Source organism: Leptosomus discolor, chromosome 11, assembly GCF_034619465.1.
Source record: "Leptosomus discolor isolate bLepDis1 chromosome 11, bLepDis1.hap2, whole genome shotgun sequence".
Classification (NCBI taxonomy): Eukaryota; Metazoa; Chordata; class Aves; order Leptosomiformes; family Leptosomidae; genus Leptosomus; species Leptosomus discolor.
In genome coordinates, this window is record NC_141401.1 from 8,559,439 (window position 1) to 8,580,415 (window position 20,977).

The 20,977-nt window shown below is 47.1% G+C and overlaps 1 protein-coding gene across 5 annotated transcripts in view; it reads right to left on the reverse strand.

Annotated features, from left to right (window-relative positions):
- Nucleotides 1-8,700: 8,700 nt before the first annotated feature.
- Nucleotides 8,701-20,977, reverse strand: part of NTRK3 (neurotrophic receptor tyrosine kinase 3) — a 219,326-nt gene continuing 207,049 nt past the window's right edge. For all 5 annotated transcript variants that reach the window (XM_086471894.1, XM_086471893.1, XM_086471891.1 and 2 more), the window contains 2 exons: nt 11,733-11,891; nt 8,701-8,886 (listed from right to left, as the gene is read on the reverse strand). In XM_086471894.1, the coding sequence (XP_086328020.1) occupies nt 8,701-8,886; nt 11,733-11,891 (345 nt within the window). The remainder of the gene's footprint in view (nt 8,887-11,732; nt 11,892-20,977) is intronic.

A 20,977-nucleotide genomic window follows, 5' to 3' on the forward strand; every position in this document is an offset into this window, starting at 1 on the left:
AACCATTGTGGATAGCAGATAGCTGCTGAATGGTGAAAGCAAATGACAGATTCTGGGCAGTGCAAAACCAGAAGACCTCCAATCCTGATCACAAAAGTCAGTTCTTGAGATTAAATAAAACCAGCCATCTGAGCAGAAGGGAGTCACACAGCATTGCACAAACACCAACATACTACCAGACATGGGAGGGCTCTTGTAAAAAGTTCCACCTTCCTTCGCCCCCTGCTCCACAACACACATACACACACACTGCCACATACAGCAAAAAAAATCAAGGTTATGAGTTTCCTGAAATACTGTTGGCTGAATAAATACACTTAGAGAGAACTCTTTGTAAAGCAATAGCAGAATGAGTAACAGTGCATCACTACCATGGGAAATAAAAAGAAAAGTAACCCAACTGCAATTCAGCCAGAATCATTCCAAACCCCAAAGGTTGGCCTCTTTTTTTTTTCTTTAATGTGTCTGACATTTTATGGCATCAATAATGCAAACAAAGAGGAAATCATATTTGCAGAACACTAATGCACGGATGTCTAAAGCGAAATACAATACTGATTACTTTTTAAATGAAGCCACCAGGTTTTGATGTGCTGTGGTGGTTAAATTGGTCCATCAAATTCCTTCCAAAGCAAATTCCAGTCCAAAGCAACAGCTTGACCTTCTCTATAACCTTGGGTAGCCTTTTCAGCTGTATTCTGATTGGGGGTAGTAAATGTTAGTTTGAAGCAATCTTCCTGATGGGCCTGATTACAGAAATGGCAGGGGCACACAACTCCCTCTGAAAGTGAGGGGAAACTACAGGCATGCCCCCTCTTCATAGGCTGTCCAAAGCCTTTGACAAACATAACGGTAAGCCTACTATGAAGAGCTGTGGGTGAGAGGATGGGTGTGCTCTGAAAAAGATTTCTAGAAGTACTACTGAGATTTTGCCCTTAGGGTTAGTGGCTAATCTGTTCGGCACCTGATAACTTGTCTCTTGCCTAGAACCTCCTGCAGATGACTGCAGAGCAATGTCTGAGTATGAAAATAAATATACGAATAAGAAGGTGCGGCAAAAACACACAAACAAAAAAAAAAACCCCTTCCCTTCATCTTCCACCTTTTTTATAAGCTAGCATTTTTTTCACAAATAAGTGCATCTCAGAGTTGTGTCTTGAGAACCACAGAGAGGATTGTCTCTACCCACACAAGAGTCAAGAAGCTGTTGTGCTCCTGTCTGGGAAATCTTGTGGCTTGACCCACTCTTACAGCAAAAGACTTGGGGTCTGGCCTATGCTTCCAACTTACAGTGGGAGCGTTCAGTTCAGGAGTCAAAAGACTTCTTTTGCAATGTCCTCTGACTTGCATTGAATTAACTGTGTGAACTTCTTTAATCCATGCGGTTTTGGTTTGGTATACAGAGTTAATAGTGTGCCTGTGGGCTGGTGGGTAAGATTGGATGCCGTCGTCTCACATCAGCTGGGAGTAGGTCTGCCATTTAGTCCTGGATCACGTCTGATCAGAGCGTTGTGTGTGGGGATTGTATGTGTTGGAGTTAATCAGTGCAAGCAGCTAATTGCCACTGGTTAACTAGTGCCTTTTAATTAGGACTGTGTTGCTGGGTAGAAACGTGAAGGGAGCTGTTTGTCACTGGAAAAAAATGTCAGCCTTGTGATGTAAACCTCTTTGGGGAATTAAAAAGGAAAAAAACCACAACAGGCTGAGGCTGGAGCCACTGTCACTTTAGCACAGTAGAAAATCAGTTTCAGCAGAACTGGCCTGGATGAGGTTAGAGTCACGCTCTGCTGGGGTCAAAAATGATAGCAGCTGCTCCCCGACCCTTTCTCCTGTGCAGAAGGGTGGGACACTATGGGCTTCAGCCAGGATTTACAGGAGATACCCCACATGCATTACAATGAGCTTTGCTGTAAAATTCACTGCACAGAGGTTAATCTAGATGTCAACACTGCCTGACAGCAGTGAAATTACTCCGGGGCAGTGCTCCTTCTGAAGTCTTAATATAACAGTCAATTCCATCCTGCCTGCAGGAAATGAAAGTTTTCTGCTTTGTGTGTGGAATCGTTCGGCGCCAATTTTCTCACTGTTTGAAGTCCAAACTGTTTGTGGTCTTGGGATTCACCTCACATTAAGACTTTCACTTCATTTAAAAACTCTGCTAGTCAAGTCCTGAGAACTGCAAGGACAGGAGCCGCGTAGGGAGAAAAAGAAGAGGGCAGGGGGGAGAAATTTTATCTCACCTACCACATTGAAATCAAACAGCTTCACCAGCTCTCTGTGCTCTGAAAAGGGAGCGAATGCAGAAACTCGTCTATCTAAGTATCAAGCAGCAAAGACTGGGGAGGTTGGAAGCCAGCAGAGAGCGAGAGAAAGCGTACAAGAAGAGATTCGGACCTCCCAGAGCTATGATTTTCTTTAGAGGTATTTCAGTCCTTCCCTGCTGGGACCTTGTCCTAAGCAGCCAGTAGTTCAGCTGTTAAACACCCCCTCAGAACAACTGCTCAACTTTTCAGCTGTAGGATCAGTCGCTTGTGCTGGGCAGGAGATCAGTTCCTATAGAGGACTCCTGACAGTGTGAGGAAGCAATAGTTAGACTTGTTGTGCCTCCTTTCCCCTTGGAGAGATGCTAAAATTGCGGGACTAGCAGAAGGGAGGAGGAACCACTGGTCATTCCTTTAGGCTGAAATGAACTGTCAGATTACATCTGTGAGAAACTCAAGCCATTGAGATAAAACAAACCTATCAGTTCACTTAGCTCAGCCTCTGAAGAAAGCTGTAAGATTGTCTCCTTCTTTGTCTCTCATCTCATTCCTCAGTTCAGGTTTTCAAAGTTGCAAGCAATGGGACTCATATCACTTCTCTCAGGAAGCCATTTCATGGCTCAGTAGTGTACTGGAAAGGAATAAGAGGCATAGGAGAGACGGAATGCTCCTGCATTCCTCTTGGAGCAGTGACTGACATCTCTGTGTGTGTCATTTATGACACTGCCAGTCAGAACAGATGTTTTGAAAACATCTACTTTCTCCAGGCTTGAAACTCAATATCCCAGCTTGCCAGGAGAGCGGCAAATAGGAAAAAAAATTTAGGACTTGATAGCTACTTAAAGAAACATTAAATGAGTACTGATGTAAGAGACGTCTCTGGGCAGAAGTGGGGAAGCCACTATAGAGTTAAGCATGTTTGTCCACTCCTGGAAAGCAGTGCTGAGAGGGGAATTTTCTCTTCTATTTTTGGTACTCATTTGGAGACAGCACTGTTATGCCAAGGCCCCATGATCCTACCAGCCATCAGAAAGCCACTGCATCTGAATGGAGAACAAGACTTTTGAGTTGTGGCAAAGCATGCCCGTGTCTGCAGAGTCTCACAGCAGAGGAGCCCTGTTGATGCCTATAGCCTTCCAGCTATCAGAGGAGCCACTACAGCATGATATCACAGCCAGGATCCTGTTTACTCAGCATGCTTACCCTCACCATTGCCTTACGATCAGAGAACATACCTACAGCTGTTACGAAAATATTGGGTACAAGCCATGGCTGTAGTAATGGTTCTGCTGATTCCTGGCCAGGTCAGGATGCAAAGATGGACATATGATGCACCAAAAAGACAGCTACTTGCATTGCCATTTCATCAACCGTTGGGAGTCACAGATGGGCAAGGGATGTCGATACTCCCTCGGGGACAGAGAAATGAGAAAGATTTAGAAAAAGTTCTTCAGGTGACATGCTGAACAAAATACTGTCTCCACACACACCGACACATGAACGCCTGCTCATCAAGTGTTCAGAACTACTCCTGGTTTCATGGGCTTGCGGTGACCCAGGCCTGTATTCTTCAACCCATATCCTGAACTCAAGGGAATTCATGCATTTGAGTTCTGAGAAGTAAGAGCCTTTCACATGAAAGGAAACAGCTCATGTATTACTATACTTCTGTCTGCTTTTATTAGTTTCTGTCTCCTTTTTAAAACCAGTATTTCCCCAGCATTATAGCTAACTTTTCCTGGAGCTCCAGTATGCTGCTCTTTTCTTTTGTTTTTGCTTGTATCCACTGTGCTACTTAAAATTCTATGCCACACTCCCAAAACCAGTCTCAATTTCCCAAACCAAGATACTCACTTGCCTTCTAAAACCAGCTTTTCCCTTTTCTCTGGCTTTTTTATTTCTCCACATATTTTCTCACCTTGAGTTCCACCCACTCCTGGGGACAAGCAGACAGCTCAAAGCTAACGATGTCTCTCAAGCAAGCAGCCTCTCTAAAGGCGTTCCAGATTTTTCACATTTGCCTGTGCAGCACATGTTCCCACAGTCACCTGTCTGCAATTCAATACCCTGTGGACCCAAGGACAGGCCTGAAATGAGGCAGCCCAGGCTCTTTTTCAACCCCAAAATACATGCATTGAGGGACATTTAAAAAGACCAGATGGGCAAGCTCTGTGGGAGACTGCATGGACTTTCAGTCTGGCAGATCATTGCGTGTCTTCCCTTTGCTACGTTTCAGCTTTCATCTTGTAAACTGACAGACTGGGGTGGAAGGAAAGTAATGGCTGGAGAGACAGGATCGATTTACTGCCCACAGTTTGCCACCCTGGCATAAAATTGCCACCTGCACCATGCACCAAAACAGCACCTTCACCTCCAAGAAAGCGTCATTTCAGTGACACTTTTGGGTGACAGAGTTGGTGCTAACAATTTTAATTTCTAAGCAGCAAGATGCAACTGGAGCAGTGAAGACCCCACAGCCCTTTCTCAGCAGTACTGACAGTCACTTCCCCCAGCTCCGTTTCACAAGCCCCTGGAGAAAGCTGCAGATGGAAGAGGCTGGGTGGTGGGAATGTCCACTTGAGTATGCTGGGAATTAGGCCTAGCTTGCTCCAGAGCTGGGTGAGACTTGTCAGCATTTCCAGGAAGCAGGGATAGCTCTCTGCTTTTAGTAGAGGCAGGGCAATGGGAAGTATCTCTCCTGGAAATGGAGAAGGACCATGAACTCATTTCTCTTCACCTCCAAACAGTCCCCACACTCAGATTCATGGTACTCATTAAGAGTTTCCCCCCCAAATCTGCTCTTCTTCTCCCCCTCCCATGCAGCGAGGCCACCCCAGAGCCCATCTTCCTATAGGGAAGAGGACCATCACCCACGCCGATGGGCAGCTCTGCTTCTGGTCCAGGAAAGGTGCTTCTGGAAATGAGGTCTCAGGGTGTTCAGCAGGAACTCAGCACAGCTGCTTTCCCTCTTCTCCTCCAAAACTGTCATGCCAAAGAGGGATGAAGCAGTTTCCATCACATCTTCAAACACAAAACAACCTCCTCCTCCCCCGCAACAAACCTCCATCCAGCACCAACAGGCCAAGGGGCATAAAGCAGCAGCAGCAGCTGGGGAGACGTCACACCACAGAACTGCAGCTTTTATCCAGCTCTTCTAAGCAATTGGTCACCATTAACTTTGACAAAAGGACCTTTTTCCAAGGCAGTCACTGCACTTGGTGGGACTAACAGTAAAGCAGTCAGACAGCCTGAACCTTGGTTGCAGCCACTTCACATCTTCTGGGGACCCATCTCCTCGCCTCTCATAGACTGCTTATTCCTAACCATGCAGCACCAAGGCTCGGCATCATGCTCAGCTCCTGAGCTCGCGTCGTTGTTGTGACTGAACAAAGAGGTGGCAAAAGGGATGGGATGGTGGTGTTGGGGAGGAGGAGAAAGAGGAAAGAAGGAAGGAAAGGAGACTGTAGCTGCTGTGTGGACTTGTGACAGGAAAATCTCATCAACTATGGGAACACAGTATCTGCAGGTGATTTGATAGTGTAAAGGCCCGTGACATTGGCCAAAAAACAAATGACAGCATGAGAGTGAGAGAGAGGTGGACAAAATGGTGACCTTGCACAATACCTGGGAGTCATAAGAGCAAGAAGCCATTTAGGGTAAGGGACAGGCAGCCCTAGGGAAGGGTTTTTCTTTGGAGACACTGGGCAATGAACAGCCATCTGTATGGAATCTGCAGTCCTTTTAGCCAAAGCAGCCTGCCTACAAAGGGAGCCAGGTCGGAGCTAGCAACCCTTCAACCACTTTTCCCTTTCAAAGGTGGACCTAAGTAGGCAGATGAGGAAAACTGGATATCATCTCCCAGAGAAGCAAGATGCTGCTATGGAGGGGTGGCATGGTACACTGTTCCTGTGTGCCGACTCCCAGAGCCAGTCCACATCCTTGTGCTTGGCCATTCCAACTTTGGTGTCCATGCTGTGAGCTGCTGGTGCCTGATCAGTGGCAGTTGGTCCAGCCTCCATTGGCACGAGTCTGTCCCACTAGCCTAGATCTCTCTAACATGCAGAGGAACTTTACATCCTTACTCCCACATGGTGCCACCCATCATCTCCCACCCCGGGCTTGCACTGCTCTTTACACAAGAACAGAATAAACCCACGGCCACTGATGCCAGCACAAACCTCCTTGCAACAGTGTCCCCTGCCTCTGTCTGAAACCATAAGCCAGGTTACGCCAGAGCCATGGGTGGGAGGCAGAGACTGGCAAGCAACAAGGGGGATGAGGAGAGGACGACAAATCTTCCCTTTCAGTAGCCAGCCATAACCAATCACCTATCTCCCCTAGCATCCTGGCCATGAACACTACTCTGGCCATGGGGAAGGAGCCAAGATCCCTTCCCCACCTCCTCTTCCCCCATCTGCATTCCCTTCCAGGCAGGCACCACATCCTAGCAGGCTATTTTTGTGCCGGTGGTTATTGCCTTCTCAAAATTGCTTTGACAATGCCTGTGCCGCCCGCTCCCTGCCTCCTGAGAGCAGCTGCCAAGCTGAGGTTCCCCCTCATCCTCCATTACCCACACGAAAAAAGACCCAGAAAAGTTTTGTTTTCTCAGCCCAGACTGGACGGATGGGATTCAGCGCCTGATTCAGCCTTTCCTCAGTTCGGGATTATTTCCTGCTCGAGGGAGATGGACTACAGGGAGGATGAGTCTCTCCCTCGCTGTCCCCACCACCCCCTGTGGCTGCCTGTCAGGCCTTTATCCTCATTGAGATGCAAGGCTGGCTGCTGCGGCCATCCGCTGAGCCGTCTGCTCCTGAAGGCACCTTCCCCTCCTTCCCCCCCTCCTCCCGGGGCTGCCTGTGGAGCTATTCTTCAGCCTCTGCATTTCACAACAGCTCAAAGGCAGATGCATCAATCCTTTCAGGGGATGGGGACGTGAGGAGAATGGCAAGGGGTCTGCAGGCAGGTGTTGGTAGGTTCCCAGCCATCTCACAAGCCTTGTCCCCCTCCCTGTCCCTGGCTGGCTTGTGCCTGAGGCTTGGTCTGAGGCATGGGGCAGGGATGGGGAAAGGGAAGAGGATGAGGAGGAAGAGTTCTGGGAGATGCTGACCCCATAGGCATGCCCAGCTGGGATGCAGGCGTGCACCCAGCTGCCTGCTCGCTGCAGCCTTTCCCTCATGAGGGAAGCAGGGATCTAACCCTGCTTGCTGAAGGTTTCCACCAGGGACCAATTTGACCCTGGTGCAGACAGCTGAGGGAGGGAGAACAACCCCATGGCCGCTAGCAAATGTGAAGGGTGAGGAGAAAAAGGAGGAGTGGAGATGGGGGGGTTGTTCCTCCCAAAGTTGCTGCCTGCACTGGGCACCCTGGGCGAATGGCACTCCTGTCTTGCACACTGAAATGGGTTGGGGATGATTCGGGACCGGGTCTCCAGGACCCCCCCTTCGACTCCTTCACACAGCCACTTTGGTCCCGCTGCTCTCCCAGCCCTGGCAGCAGCCGGTGTGGGGCAGGAGGGAGGTGTGGGGCAGGCCGTGGGGCAGGAGGGAGGTGTGGGTCAGGCCGGCTCGCGGCCTGGGCAGGGCAGCTGGTTCCCGATGTGTGTTTTACCCGTAGGTACCACAATCCTTTGACTGTGTGTTCGAAAGCCTTGAGTCTATACATTTAAGAATCAGCAAATTAGAAAAATTGTCCTGAAATGTTGGAGGGAGGAAAAAGGCAGAAAGGGACAGGGATAGGGATAGGGAAGGACTGAGGACTGAGAAGGAGGGAGAGAAGGGGTTGGTAAAAGAGAGTTCATCCAGGGGCACTGCCCTGGCTTTGCGCCCATCACCTGCGGGCTCGGAGGGAGGGAGGGAGGCAAGGATGAAAAGGGAGGACTGATTTCACACATTCAGTGCATATCATACAACCAGGGCAAGGCATTCCTCCTGGGGTTCCTACCCAGGATGGCATCACTGCCGTAGCCAGTCTAGGGCCCTGCCCAGCAGCCCGAACCATACTCACAGCAGGGTTACAATTCACTGCTTCATTGCTTGGGGAAAGATACCTTCTTGTTTCTTTCCCTTTTTTCTTTTTTTTTTTTTTTTTTAAATTATATATATCTTTTTAAGTACTTTTTTTCTCCCTTTTTTGTTTCTTTTCTTTTTTTAAAGTCTTGTAATTTTCTGTAACAGCAGCTTCTTTCTGTATTGGTGTAGAAGTTATATATAGAGAGATATCTATAAATATATATAAGCCAAACTGCCTTACAGGTTGTTGTTGTTTTGTGGGATTTCTTGTTTTGCTTTTTGTTTCATTTTTTTTCAGTGTTGTATGTGTAGCAGGCACTTGAGTTTATATGAAGATGTTTGTCTGGGAGCTGAGGGGCGAAGGACTTGGGAGGGGGAGAGGGAAGGAAGGGCAGAAGGAAGGAGCAGGGAATTTTGACAAGTGGCCACTGCTAGCCAAGGATGTCCAGGTAGATTGGTGTGGCCTTGCCCAGAGCATGAAGGATCTTGTAGATCTCCTTGATGTTGAGCCGTTGCTGAGGTTCTCTCTGCCAGCAGCCCAACATGATGTCGTAAACCTCCTTGGGGCAGACTCGAGGCCTTTCCAAAACTCGGCCTTGGGTAATGCACTCAATGACCTGAAAGAAAGAAAGAAGAGCGATGTTGAACACCTGTTAGGCAGTTCCTGGAGGATGTCCTGTCCCAGCTACTTCTTGGCTGATGTGGTACCGCTTAGTGAATGGGAGCTTTGAGAAGCCAAGAGGTCTGCAGAGCCTCAGCGCTCACCTGTCTGTGTGTTGTTAACGATAATTTTACTGTGGAAAGTTTGTCTCCAGCTGCAGTCTTGCAGTTCCCAAAAACCTTCCCCATTTGACACCTACCTACCTCAACTCTCCAAACAGGAGGTCACAAGCAAATGAAAGGAAGTTTAAATTTATGTCAGTTTTTCCTGCTAATTTTTCCTTCACTGAAAATCCAGAGTCCTTTCTATTGCAAAGTCCAGGAGAGTTCCACAAGGGAGAGTTCAGAGTGCATTTTCCTACCTCCATCTCCAAGGGCAGCTTTGCCTCAGTTGACACAGAAAAGCAGCTGAAAGAATGAAATTTCATCTCAAATCACATCTGTGATGGAGAAAAAAAAAATGCAGTGCTGACACTCTGTTCTGGGTCAGGTCGGTGCTGATAATGAGAGAAACGTGGGCTCTTGGATAGCATTAAAGCCTCTTCAGATGGATGCCATTGGAAAGGACTGCCCTAAGCATCCGTGCTTTGTTCACCGGAGGAATGGATGCAAGGGGAAGGGAGGTATGATATCTCAGAGAGCTGCTATTACTGTCTGGCCTCTTTGGTTGGAGTTGATGAGTCCCAGCATTACAGTGTGCAAGTGACCTGCCACGCTCTGCAGATAAACACAGATCCCAAGCAGCGTGTTAAGGGAAGCCACCCAGCAAGGGGTGTTTGGAATTTATCATTTATGAATAGTAATGGGCCTGCCACACAGCTCAACAGATACTTATCGCTTCGCTGTTTGCATATAAATACAGAGGGGAGAGATTAGGACCTGCTGAAAGCAGGCGAGGAAGACGCAGCATGCAGAGAAGCCTGCTCTGCCATAAAGCTGCTGGCAGCAGTGGCTTGTGGGAGGAGGTGAGTTATGGTTTCTGACAGGACAACCTGGACATGCACAAGAGCCCTGTTGTGGGCCCTTTCTCTCCAGGGCAAAGGAAGGGCACAGACAGAAGTTAATGGACTGGCTGAGGCTTCCAGATGAGGTAGTGCCCTGCCTCATTCCTCTGATCAGGCAGGGTCTCTTCCAGCCTTAAAAAAAAACTGCTAAAAATGCTCTAGGGGTTATGAGGCCATGCAGGTGTCACAGGAGGGAGCGGCCGTCCCAGCCTTGCTAATGCCTACACCCAGCAGTGGTGATGCTCCAGCAGCCTGGTGATTGCTCACAGTCTGGTCCCGGCAGCCTGGAGCTTGGCACAGACTCGGTTAACCGGTTAACCTGCCTCTCCACGGGGCACTGCAGCTGCAGCCAGGCTGCTGCTCAGACTTGCGCTGGTGCCTCACCATCCAGGAGCTGGTGGAGGTGTCAGTCCTCTGCAGGTTCTGCGTACTCTCCACAAACAGTGAAAAATGAGTTAGATGAGAGCTAATATGTCTCTCTGCCACCAGGATAGTGTGGCCTGGAGTGGGAGTCCTCAGCTCTCAGAAAGAAGTGGATACAGCAATAGGAAAGGGAAGGACAAGATTTGTTTTCCAGGGATGGTAGCAAAGCCAATACAGCTGCATCTGTGCAGACTTTAACCAGCCCTGCTCCCTCAGGTTTAAGGATGACTGTTTGCAGTCCTACTACCCTGCGAAGGAAACTGAGGCAGAAAGCATGGGGTAGCTGAGCTGTCATATTCCAGCACGCCCATCACCTATGTACAAGCCATATGTACTCATTTGTGTGTGTTTGTATTTACCCTCCCAGGGAAATGCAAGAGCAGCTCATTAAACAGTGTGACAAATAACTTCTGTCGCTGTCAATCCCATTGTTTGTGTCTCTAAAATGTTTGCGTGTGCTACTTTGGGATATACAGTCAGGCCCCATTGAGCACACGAATGGGCAAGTATTAGAGCTGCAAAGCAACACCTTGGATTTGCCATCTCTGCAACTCACTTAATTAACGGATCTGTATCCAGAAAGCAGAAAATGCACATTTCTCATTACAAAAGGTGAAATTTCTGAAATCCATTAGATACACAGTAGGATAAAAATGTGCAAGGTTCCCACACACTGCTATGTCAATGCATCTTGTTCCTCTTCTATAATACCCCCTGCTATTCTGAGCAAAAATCTTCCAATGCATTTCTGCTGATGTGCCTCAAACCTCAGCTCTGACACTCTGCTAATCCCAGTCAGCCTTCCCTCAACATTTTTACAGTGCAACCCCATACCAATGGGGTTCAACTTTTGCTATTCAAAGAAATAACAAGGACAAAACAGCTCCTTGGGTTCTACCCTCAATGAACTGGGGCAAACCACATCCCTATGGCAAAAAGCCCCACAGAAACGTGCCACATGCTATACTACAGGCTTCAAACACTTTCTCATAAACTGGAGAGTGCAGGAAAAGCCTCAGCTACAAAGGATAAAGAGAGCAGATGAAATTCAGGGAACGACAATAACTTAGATTCCAGCAGTAATTCGTGTATCCCCCGTTCTGGCAGCACCCCGAGAGTTTATATGTGGCTGTTATGGAGGTACGACAGCAAGTTAGAAGAGAGAGACTGTGGGTGAGCCAGCACATGGCTTTGGCAGAGCCCTTTGATTCCTGCCAGCTTCCCCAGCTCTTAAATGGAGATAATGACACTCTTCCCATGACGAAGCCATGGGAGTGCCAAGGAGGGGACCATCTATGTACGAATGGCTTCACAAGGAACCTGGAGAGATGGTAAAAAGTACAGTTTCCAGCTGAGGTGTCTCAGCACTGTTGTACCTCTGTGTTTGAGAGCTGAAACCAGGGCTGCTTCCCATATGTGAAGATCTCCCAGAGGATCACCCCGAAGCTCCAGACGTCGCTCTCTGTTGTGAACTTCCTGTACATGATGCTCTCCGGAGGCATCCAGCGGATAGGCAGCATGGTGTGTCCTCCAACCTGGGTGAGGGCAAAGGCACAAGGAAATCTGAGTGGTGACAGCCCTGAGCAAAGGGTCAGCCCTGACATGATGTGGACAAACTCAGGGCCTCCCTGTGAGCTACATCAACAAGGAGCTGTACAAAAAAGCTGGCCTGGCTATTGTCTCCCGACCACCCACCGGCTACCCACCAATCCCACCTGGTTAACACATTGGAGAGGGAGTGAAATGTATCAAGATAAATTATGTCATCTCCTCCGAAAAGGGGCTTGTAAAGAAATCAAATGACAAAATGCCAAGAACATACTCCAGCCCCACAGCCTGATGAACCAGAAGGCAAGGCAAGAAACAGTGTTCAGCAAAGTATTGTGCTGAGATTTGCAGGGCCTCAGTGCTCTGAGGCACCCACCAGAAATACAGCATGAGGTTTGTCCCTCTTTGGTAAGGTTTTCTAAAAGCCATACACAGACATCTGCACATCACCTAATTGCATGAAAGATTTTGTGCTCATAAAACTGTGCTACAGGCCTTTTCAAAGAGTGCTTTGAATATGTAAATGACTGCAGGAGCGCACTGCAAAAAGGCGGTCTGTTTGTAAAGAACAGGCTCTCACAGGCAGGGATATGCCTGGCATTTAATGGAGGCAGGAAAGCCAGCCCCTTTGAAGAGTTTGGAAATGGAAGAGCCCATTGGCGAAGTCCCATTTGGGGATGCCAAGCCAGGGAAAAGTACTTTCTCCGTCAGGGTCTCCCCTTCCCTAGGGCACGTGAATCCAGCAGGTACACAGCAGGTTTGCAGGATATGTGCAAACAGTTTGAAAGCAGATAGATTTACCTTCAGATCCACTAGAGATTTCTAAACAAGTGTCTCTGAGCAGGGCAAGTTTTTCTCTGTTCTGTCCTTCTACATAAGAAGCACCATCTGTGGGGAAATAGCTAATTGATAAGACCAGCCGGTGCTGGAAGCAGTGTGGCTGCGAGTCTCCAGCACTCGTTTCTGCTGAGGGTAAAGTGTCCGAGGTTTTAGTGGTGATGAGAAAGACCGCTTTTGTGGTGCCGCTTGGATGACTGCTTGTCTCATTACAGACACCAAAAAAGCAAGTGGTAATAACTTTGTAGCACGGCAACTGAATCAAACAGGCAGAAATCTCTCTGGTGCTATGAAGGATCAGAGCAGAAGGTATCTGGTATCTAGTTTTCCAGCATATGTGTGGATATTCAAAATAATGAGATTGTTGCGCTCGCCTGGATGAAAAAGTTTCTTGTACAAACAGAAGCTCTCCTCCAAGCTGCCAGTTTCCCCAAGGTGCCATAGGTTTCTTTGCCTGATTAAAGCAGAACTAGTGTGAGGAAGGGTCAGTACAGTGACACACTGCAGTGCCTGGAAGCAAGAGGGACAGTGCTGAGCAGGTGTGCTGGAATACGGTGTGAAATGGGTATGGCGCTTAGCAGGCTTTCTGCACGGAGGGTGCAAGTCAGACTTCTCTGGGGTGTGACAGAATTTGGACTCGGGCTTGCAATGTTGTACTCGGGGGTCTGCAGATCAGCCCTTTTTCTAACTCTGGAACAGACCCTTCCTCAAAAACAAGAAGGAGCTTTAAAAGTCTCAGGAACATCTTTCTTTCCTAAGTGCAGAGGTGCTCAGAACTGCAAGGCATGAAGATAAAAAGCTCATTGCAGCTCTACGCCTCCTATTTAGAGATGGCTTGGCTGGCATGTTCTCAGCTTGCTGCTCCAAACTCCCAAGAATGTTCTCCCGTGATGGAAATGGAAATACGCTTTTCTTTGTTTGTTCCTTTGAAACCCTGGCTGCAATTTTAGCTCTTTCCTGCATTCCCAGCTTTTACAAGTTGCTTTCCCTTCTTGTGAAGGGCTCTAAGGAAATGTTATCAACAGCACAGGACATATATCAGACTTGATTGTTGCAAAAACTGTTTTCTGCTAATACTTATTTTATTCTCCTTTAAATAGCACTAACTCTTCAGTTTTCCAGCAATGTCAAAATGATTACTCATTGCAAAGCTCTCTACACTTGCAATATCCTGAATCTTGCAGGATCATTTGAGATTACAGGTAGTGCAATGCATTGAGCACAGTTAACTCCCTTTTGAACAGCTCTTACAGCAGTTCAGAACCTACAAACCAGGTCCTCAGCTTACACAAACAGTATTGCAGCAGTATTTCTTGATGGGAGGGCCCTGATTTACACCACTTGAGGATCTGGTCCTGAAAGCAGAGCAGAGAGGCCGGTAGTCCCATCTCAGTTCTAATAAGCTAAAATAAAGTCGAGGTCTTTGATCTCCTCCAGACACATTCTGGTAAAGAACTGCCAGTAAAGTGACATACACAGTCCACGGTTGTCCCAAGGATGTGATAACACAGTCTTGACTTAGCTCATATGATTGAGTCCAGGGACTGGATAAGCATTCCTCCCAGCCCTCTATGCTATGTGAGACATATCTTTTACTAAATATTAATCTGTTAATAATTAATAAACAAATTAATTTTTTTAAAAAAACAACCCAAGCAACACCCAGAAACATGTGGATCTCATAGTATGGCTCAGCTCTGCTCATAGATAAGAAGGTATTCTATGCAGAGGTATTCTTTGCATCTCAGACACGGTGCCACATCTTTGAGAGCAAATATTAAGTCTTGCACTTACTAGCTATAAGCAGAGCAGGCATAAATTAAACTGTACCATAAAACCACTCCAATGTCTAGCCTAGCACACAATGACATTTTAAAGCATTGCCTTTGACTATCCCTTACTGCTTCCCTCACAAACGGATTAGGATTAAAATTCCCCCCCACCCCAAAACCAAAGAGATGCACGAACAAACCAGATGCAGGAAGGCAGGGAACAGCCCTGCTCTGAAGCTGTATAGTAAGTGAACTCTAAAAGTTGAGTCTTCCTGGTCTGCAGTCAGCCATACTCTGTTATTTGCTGATGTAGCAAAACAATTTAGAGCTGAGCACAGAGGGATTGTGCTACTGATGCCATAGGAAGTAGAGTGTGTCCAGGGTGACAGAAATCCTTTCCATAACATGTAGTGACTGTGATCTGTGTTATGCCACTGTAGACTTGCATGTGATTCCCACGGCTATGTACTTCTTTTACAGGACCAGCCATTGCCAGAAGCATAAAACAAAATGACGCTATTAAATCAGGCTAAAAAAAAGAAAAGGATGCTGGTTTTTTTCTTTTGCAAAGCTAGTTTACATGACATGTCCTTGGCTTTGGAAAGAATCATTATCGTGCCTTTAAAGAGAAGCTGAAAGTTTGTTTCCATCAAGCCCCTGTTTTCTCAGAGCTGGGCCTGGCAGGTTTCAGAAATAACCGACCATGTAGGACTGTTTGTCAGGAGCATGCTAATTCCGAGTCTTTTCTAGAACAGTCATGTCATCTTCCCACCCCATCTTCCTTCATTTCCCTTGCGAGCCAGGGATGGGGGAGCCCAGCCATCAAACAGGTTCATCTTCTAAAGGTCCCTAACGGTGAAATGTCCTCAAATAGTGACATTGCAACATCTACCCTGGAGATGCTCCACAACCTGAAAGAAGGATTTGTTTTCAAGCAAATAAGGCAAGTAAATCCTCTTCTGTTTCTCTCTTAAAATCCTATGATGCTGCCAAGCTTGCTTTTTCTCCTTGTTATTGTAATGCTTCATAGACCCGCAGACTGGCCTCTTTATCCCATTGCCATGGCTGTCTAGCTTTGCTTGACATTTTTAGCTCTCTAACTTTCTCTCCCTAGATCAACACCCTGTGCCCACACTGACATGTTATTCCCACTGCTTTGCTCTTTCAGCTTGCAGTACTATCCTGGTAATAAATAGAACAATCAGTGTGTATCCTCTGAGCAGCCAAAGTTTCTTTCTTCTGTCTCCATTTCAAGATCACAGTGTCACCTACTTGTTTCCATCCCCTTCTAATGGATATTCCCAAGTGCATGATCTGGTCTACAGCCACATCCTTCTGATACTTCAGGGCACCTGGCCTCTGCTCTGAAGCCTCATTACACATCCAAGCCTGTAGACTCGCAAGATAACCAGCCACTCCCTTTGAGCAGCTTATTGCTGTATTAGATATGAACCTCAGGGAGCTGGGGGAGGTTCATGAAAGGGCAGCGTTAATGGCCATTAGGGAGAGAGATAATTACTTAATGCTAGTACAGCACTTGGACGATGTAAAGCTATATAAGTGCTATGTACAAGTAGTATTATAAGGCTTGAGGTTTGTCTGCTACCAAGGAAAGCTGGTGTCTGGGGAAAAAATTCTCCTTGTCCCAGCTTTCTGAATGACATCCAGCTGATTAGGAAGGGAAAAGATCACATGTTATCCCCAATGAGTTTGACAGTGCAGCAGCAGGTAGTGGAACAGCAGTGTTCAGTGGAGACTGTGCCATATACCCGCAGTTTGGGTCACTAACAGAGATACCTGGAAATCAAAACCAGAGGGATGAAGAGCCCTCGTGAGAACTTTGGATTGGTGGGAATCCAGACACTAACACGTTAAAGGCACCTCTCGGTGAGCAGCCCTGTTTTCCCCCTCCTAGCTCACATACTAGCTCCAGCACTGTAGCCCAAAGTAGAGTTCAGAGAAGAGCACTGAGCCATCCCCTCCATGCTCACAGATGAAGGTTGCTTCATGGATCTCAGCTAAGAGTGGAATTTTGTCCCTGGCATACTGGCTGTGTCTAGTTTTCCTTTTTGTACCGTTTCCTTCTCGACTTCAAAATAAAATAAAAAATAAATCAGTGCTTTTGTTTTCTTTGGTCATTTGACATTTGCTTTCCAAGGTCATTTGAGAGCTTTCTTCCTGTTCCTGGCATACTTCAGGGAGGCTCTGCTGCTGCTCCTGCCTTGGAGTCACAAGAACCACTGTAGGTTTCTTCACATGGTGCAGCATTATTTGAACTTCCCTTTTATATGCAGGAAGCTCAGACATTTGAGTTTGTACAGAATCACGTAGCAGTAGTTGAGCACTTGGCACTGTTTCTCTCCAGGAAAATCCACTCAACATTCAATCCACTCAACTTAGTGATAAGACACACATTTTTTGATTGCCGTCTCTGTTCCTGCTGCTATAGGTAGGGATGACATGGGATCTTCTTTAATTGCAGACCTGGCTGTCATCCCAGGCTGGGCTGCACCAGAACATACGTCCTTTAGACATCAACTCTAGGAGTTAGGTGATCCCTGGAAGACACTTAGCTCTGAACCCTTCCCCCAGCAGCCAGATGTATGTCCCCAACAGAACACACTGATTCCTGCTGCGGGCAGGATGTGTTATTCAGCAGTTCTGGACTTTTATGAATAAGAGCCACAGGTGGCTGGGTCACCCAAGAGGACACAAGGGCAAAAAAGAAGCAATGCAATCAAGAAGCAGGAAGAGCTTCTGTGTTTGGCTAAGTTGAGCTCTTGGAGAAAAAACAAACAAAACGGCTGTAGAGCACGCCTTTGTGAGCTGAAGTGTGTCAGAGTGGGTTAGGGCATGAGAAGGTGGCTTCTCAGGGTTGAGGCAAAGGGCAGTACGTGCTCACAGCTAGGGATCCAGGAGGAGACACTCCTTCCCTGCCTCCAGTGCTGGGTCCAGCAGCACGGAGAGAGGTCTCCCTATCAGATGTGCCTGTATTCTGCCTGTGTGAGTCCTGACAGCTTCCTGGGCACCTTTTGCAAAGCAAAGGGATTAACTCTGACATGCCAGACAGAGCTGAGCTTTGCTGAATATTAGCTGTCCTGCAGTTCATAGTTTTAACTGCCACCTTACTAAGGCTCTTAAGTACCCAAGTAGTTTACATCAGAGGTAGATGAATTTAACTGCAAGTTGTGACTGGATGCGATTCCCAAGTATTTAACCTGTAATTTCCTTTCAGCTTATCCAGAAAGAAAGGTTTTAGCTATATCTGAGAGTGCACCATTGCAAGAATTACTCTGGCCTCAAAAGATCCCCAAGGTGTTCTCCTGACTGAAAGGCATCACACTTTAGGCCGTACCAGCCCCCAGGCTGAGCCTCTTCTAAGTGGTTCAAAAGCTGCCACTGCAAACTCTCAGCACAACCCTGCCCTTGCCTTCAGTACTTGTGCCTTTGCTGTGGCTGCTGTGACAGCCAGTGCTGAACACGAGCTTAAAAACAGTCAGTAAACAATGAAAAACTGCTGCCAAACTTTTCTACTTACTTGACTTATTTTGTCCTTGCCATGCAGCACTCCACATGTGTATGCTCCTTTTCTGGGAATGGTAGATCTGATCCTCTCCTAACCCTCACTTTCTCCACCACCATTTCTTCTATTGCAGGCTCCGGCATTGCGGCAGCATGGGGCTTGCTGCCTGCTCGCCTGCATGCCTGTGACTGAAGACACCGCACAGCAGTTTGCAAGGGATCACAGAAGGGTTTTGGAGATTTACAGAATGCATAAAGCAACCTGTAGCTGTTTCTCCTACTTGCATGCAGCTGCATTGGGTGTCCCAGCCTTGCCCAAAGCAAGGGAGATGGAGGTCACCTGCTGCCAGAGAGGAGAGGGTTGGACTCGCCCAGATAAAGCACGGGGAGAGGAACCAAATGTCCCCGTTGTGAGGTGATGTAAGGAGCCAGATGGACTTTCTCAGGAGCAGGAAAGACTGACCAGGCAGGGTTAATGTGAAGCTGAGAAGGGGGTGAGACCTTCCTGCTGTCAGTAGGACTGTTTGGCAAGGGACTGTTTGTTCCCCCCAGATGCACATACTGTGTTTAAACATGAGTCTAAAAATAAAGCCTGCCATTGACATTGTTTTTCCTTACTTCATTTAACAATCTAGTTGCTTTATGACCTGTAATTCTGATTCACGTTGAACCAAGCGGTGTATTTTGCAAGCAGGGACAGCAGCCTTTCTCCCCCTTCCCCTCATCTCTGCTCCACTGAATGTGTTTTAATCCCACGGTTTTCAGCATTCCTAATGAGCCGTTAACAAGCTGCCAATTACTTATGCAAATGAGGGGGGGCAGACATGGAGGGGTGGCTGTAGCTAGAGGTAAATTCTGCTACCTTAAAACGGCCTGAGATAAATCACTGCTGCTCCAAGAGCTGCCTGTACCCAAGAGTCCTCTCAGTTATATTATCTGCCATCTAAAAACGCCAGAGGTAATGCAGAGGATGGTTAAGAAAAGGGAAACAGAGGAGTAATCGCACATATATTTTTAATTATGTTTGCCAATAATCTGTTTGGTGTTCACCCCTCCCCTTTTCTTTCCAGAACTCAAAGCAGCAGCACCGATGGCTAGGAAAGGGCGGCACAACCACCTGTGGAGGAACAAAGGCCACTTTCTCCTTTTTGTGTAAGTAAATGCTCAAAAAAAAAAAAAAAAAAAGTCATGTGAAAAGCTATGATCTCCCACACCAGGACATAAACTGTGAGAAACCCCAGCCGTGCCCCTTCCAGCTGGGCAGATGTGGGAGCAGTCTGTAGTTTGCAAAGCACCTAGTAAAGAGGTCAGCGAGGCCACCACCAGGTCCTAGCACGTCCTAAACCCCTGTCCTAACGAGTTGCTGCTGGAGCCTTCCCAGATGAAGGTGACCAGCCTCCTGATCCCCGGGCCACCTACTGAAAGTTTCCTGTGGCCCAGAACAACAAGACCCCACACTATCTCAGACTGCTGAGGAAAGTGGGGAAGGATTCACTGATGGGACACCCCATACCTTCCCAGGAGTCCCACTGCTTGGCTGTGGGTTGGCGCTGGGTGGCTGTGCAGGGGGGTGCACGCAGATGGTGGCCTCGTGGTCTTTTGCACCACAGTCACAATACAGGCACCGCATCTGGGCTGTTCAAAAGCTACTAACTAAGCCACCTTTCTCCTGGTCACTGTCCAGATAACAGCATAGGCTGGGAAGCCACTAAACCTATTCAAACTACAGCCGTCAGATAGTCAGTTTGTCAGGAACCGTACGGATTTACCAATTTATCTCCACCAGGCTGAAGACCCAGGCACCACACCACAGTCTTTTTTAGGACAGGCCTGCTCAGAGACATGCAACACCCATGAAACAGCACAGCTGTCAGCTGGTTCCAACTTCAAAGGGGATCTGTAGCCTGCAAAGACTGCAAGTACCAACAGAAATTGTCCGTGACTGATCTGCATTATCATTTTGCAGTGAGCTGGTAATACTACAAGAAGTCTTTAATAGCGCAAAAGCTAATCAGATAGAGGCTAAGTTAAACCATCATGATACAAGAAACACGTCCATTAGGATTCCACTCTTTTGGCGATGCAGAGAATGAAAATTAGCTCAGTTTCTGGCTTCGGAAAGTAGGAAGATTTGCCCAATAAATCCTAACCTGACAGTATGAAAGTAAAGTCTCAAAATGGCCTGAGAAATGCATCTTAAGAAATAGGACCAATAAAGCACTTGCATGTGTGATCACTCTGTGCTAAAATGCTTTCAGATTGGTATCTCATAATCTCCCCTTCCATCGTTCCTCTCTCTCTGTCCTGACAGTGACTCCCCTCTAGGTAACAATAATGCTCTGTCTTTGTCTGCAGTCAGAGCCATTCCTGACTGACGACTATACATGATTTAGATAAGGCTCCATTACTTAACTTCTGGATGCTGGATAATCAGTTCAACTGCCTTGGCATTAATCATAATAATATTCAAAATTCATTAGGCTAGATTGTTTGGAAATCTATTTCTTGTTAACGTCAGATTCACTGAGCATGGGCCTGGCAGCATACAGAAAAATTCAATACAACGCAGGGTATGAGAACTCCCTATAGAAGCAGTCCCTTTCTTTACGTGCAGCTGGACCATGATCTGGCAGCTCCTGCCTGGTTTGTCATTTGTGAGTCTTGTTAAGTAGCAGTGAAACGCTGTGAGCATGCTGCCTGTTGGTTGATCAAGGGGCATCTATAGAAATATATAGCTGAGCCCACAAATCTTAATAGTATTTTTTGTATATAAAAACTGGACAGGCAGTCCGGAGACTCTTATGCACAGCATGATATGGAGGCACAAAAATCAAAAGTCTTTTTAGAATAGAAATCCATTCCTTGGTTTCCTGAAAACTTACAGTACTTTAGATTAGAGGATGGGACTTTAGTGCTTCACCAAGATGAAAAACTTTCAGCAA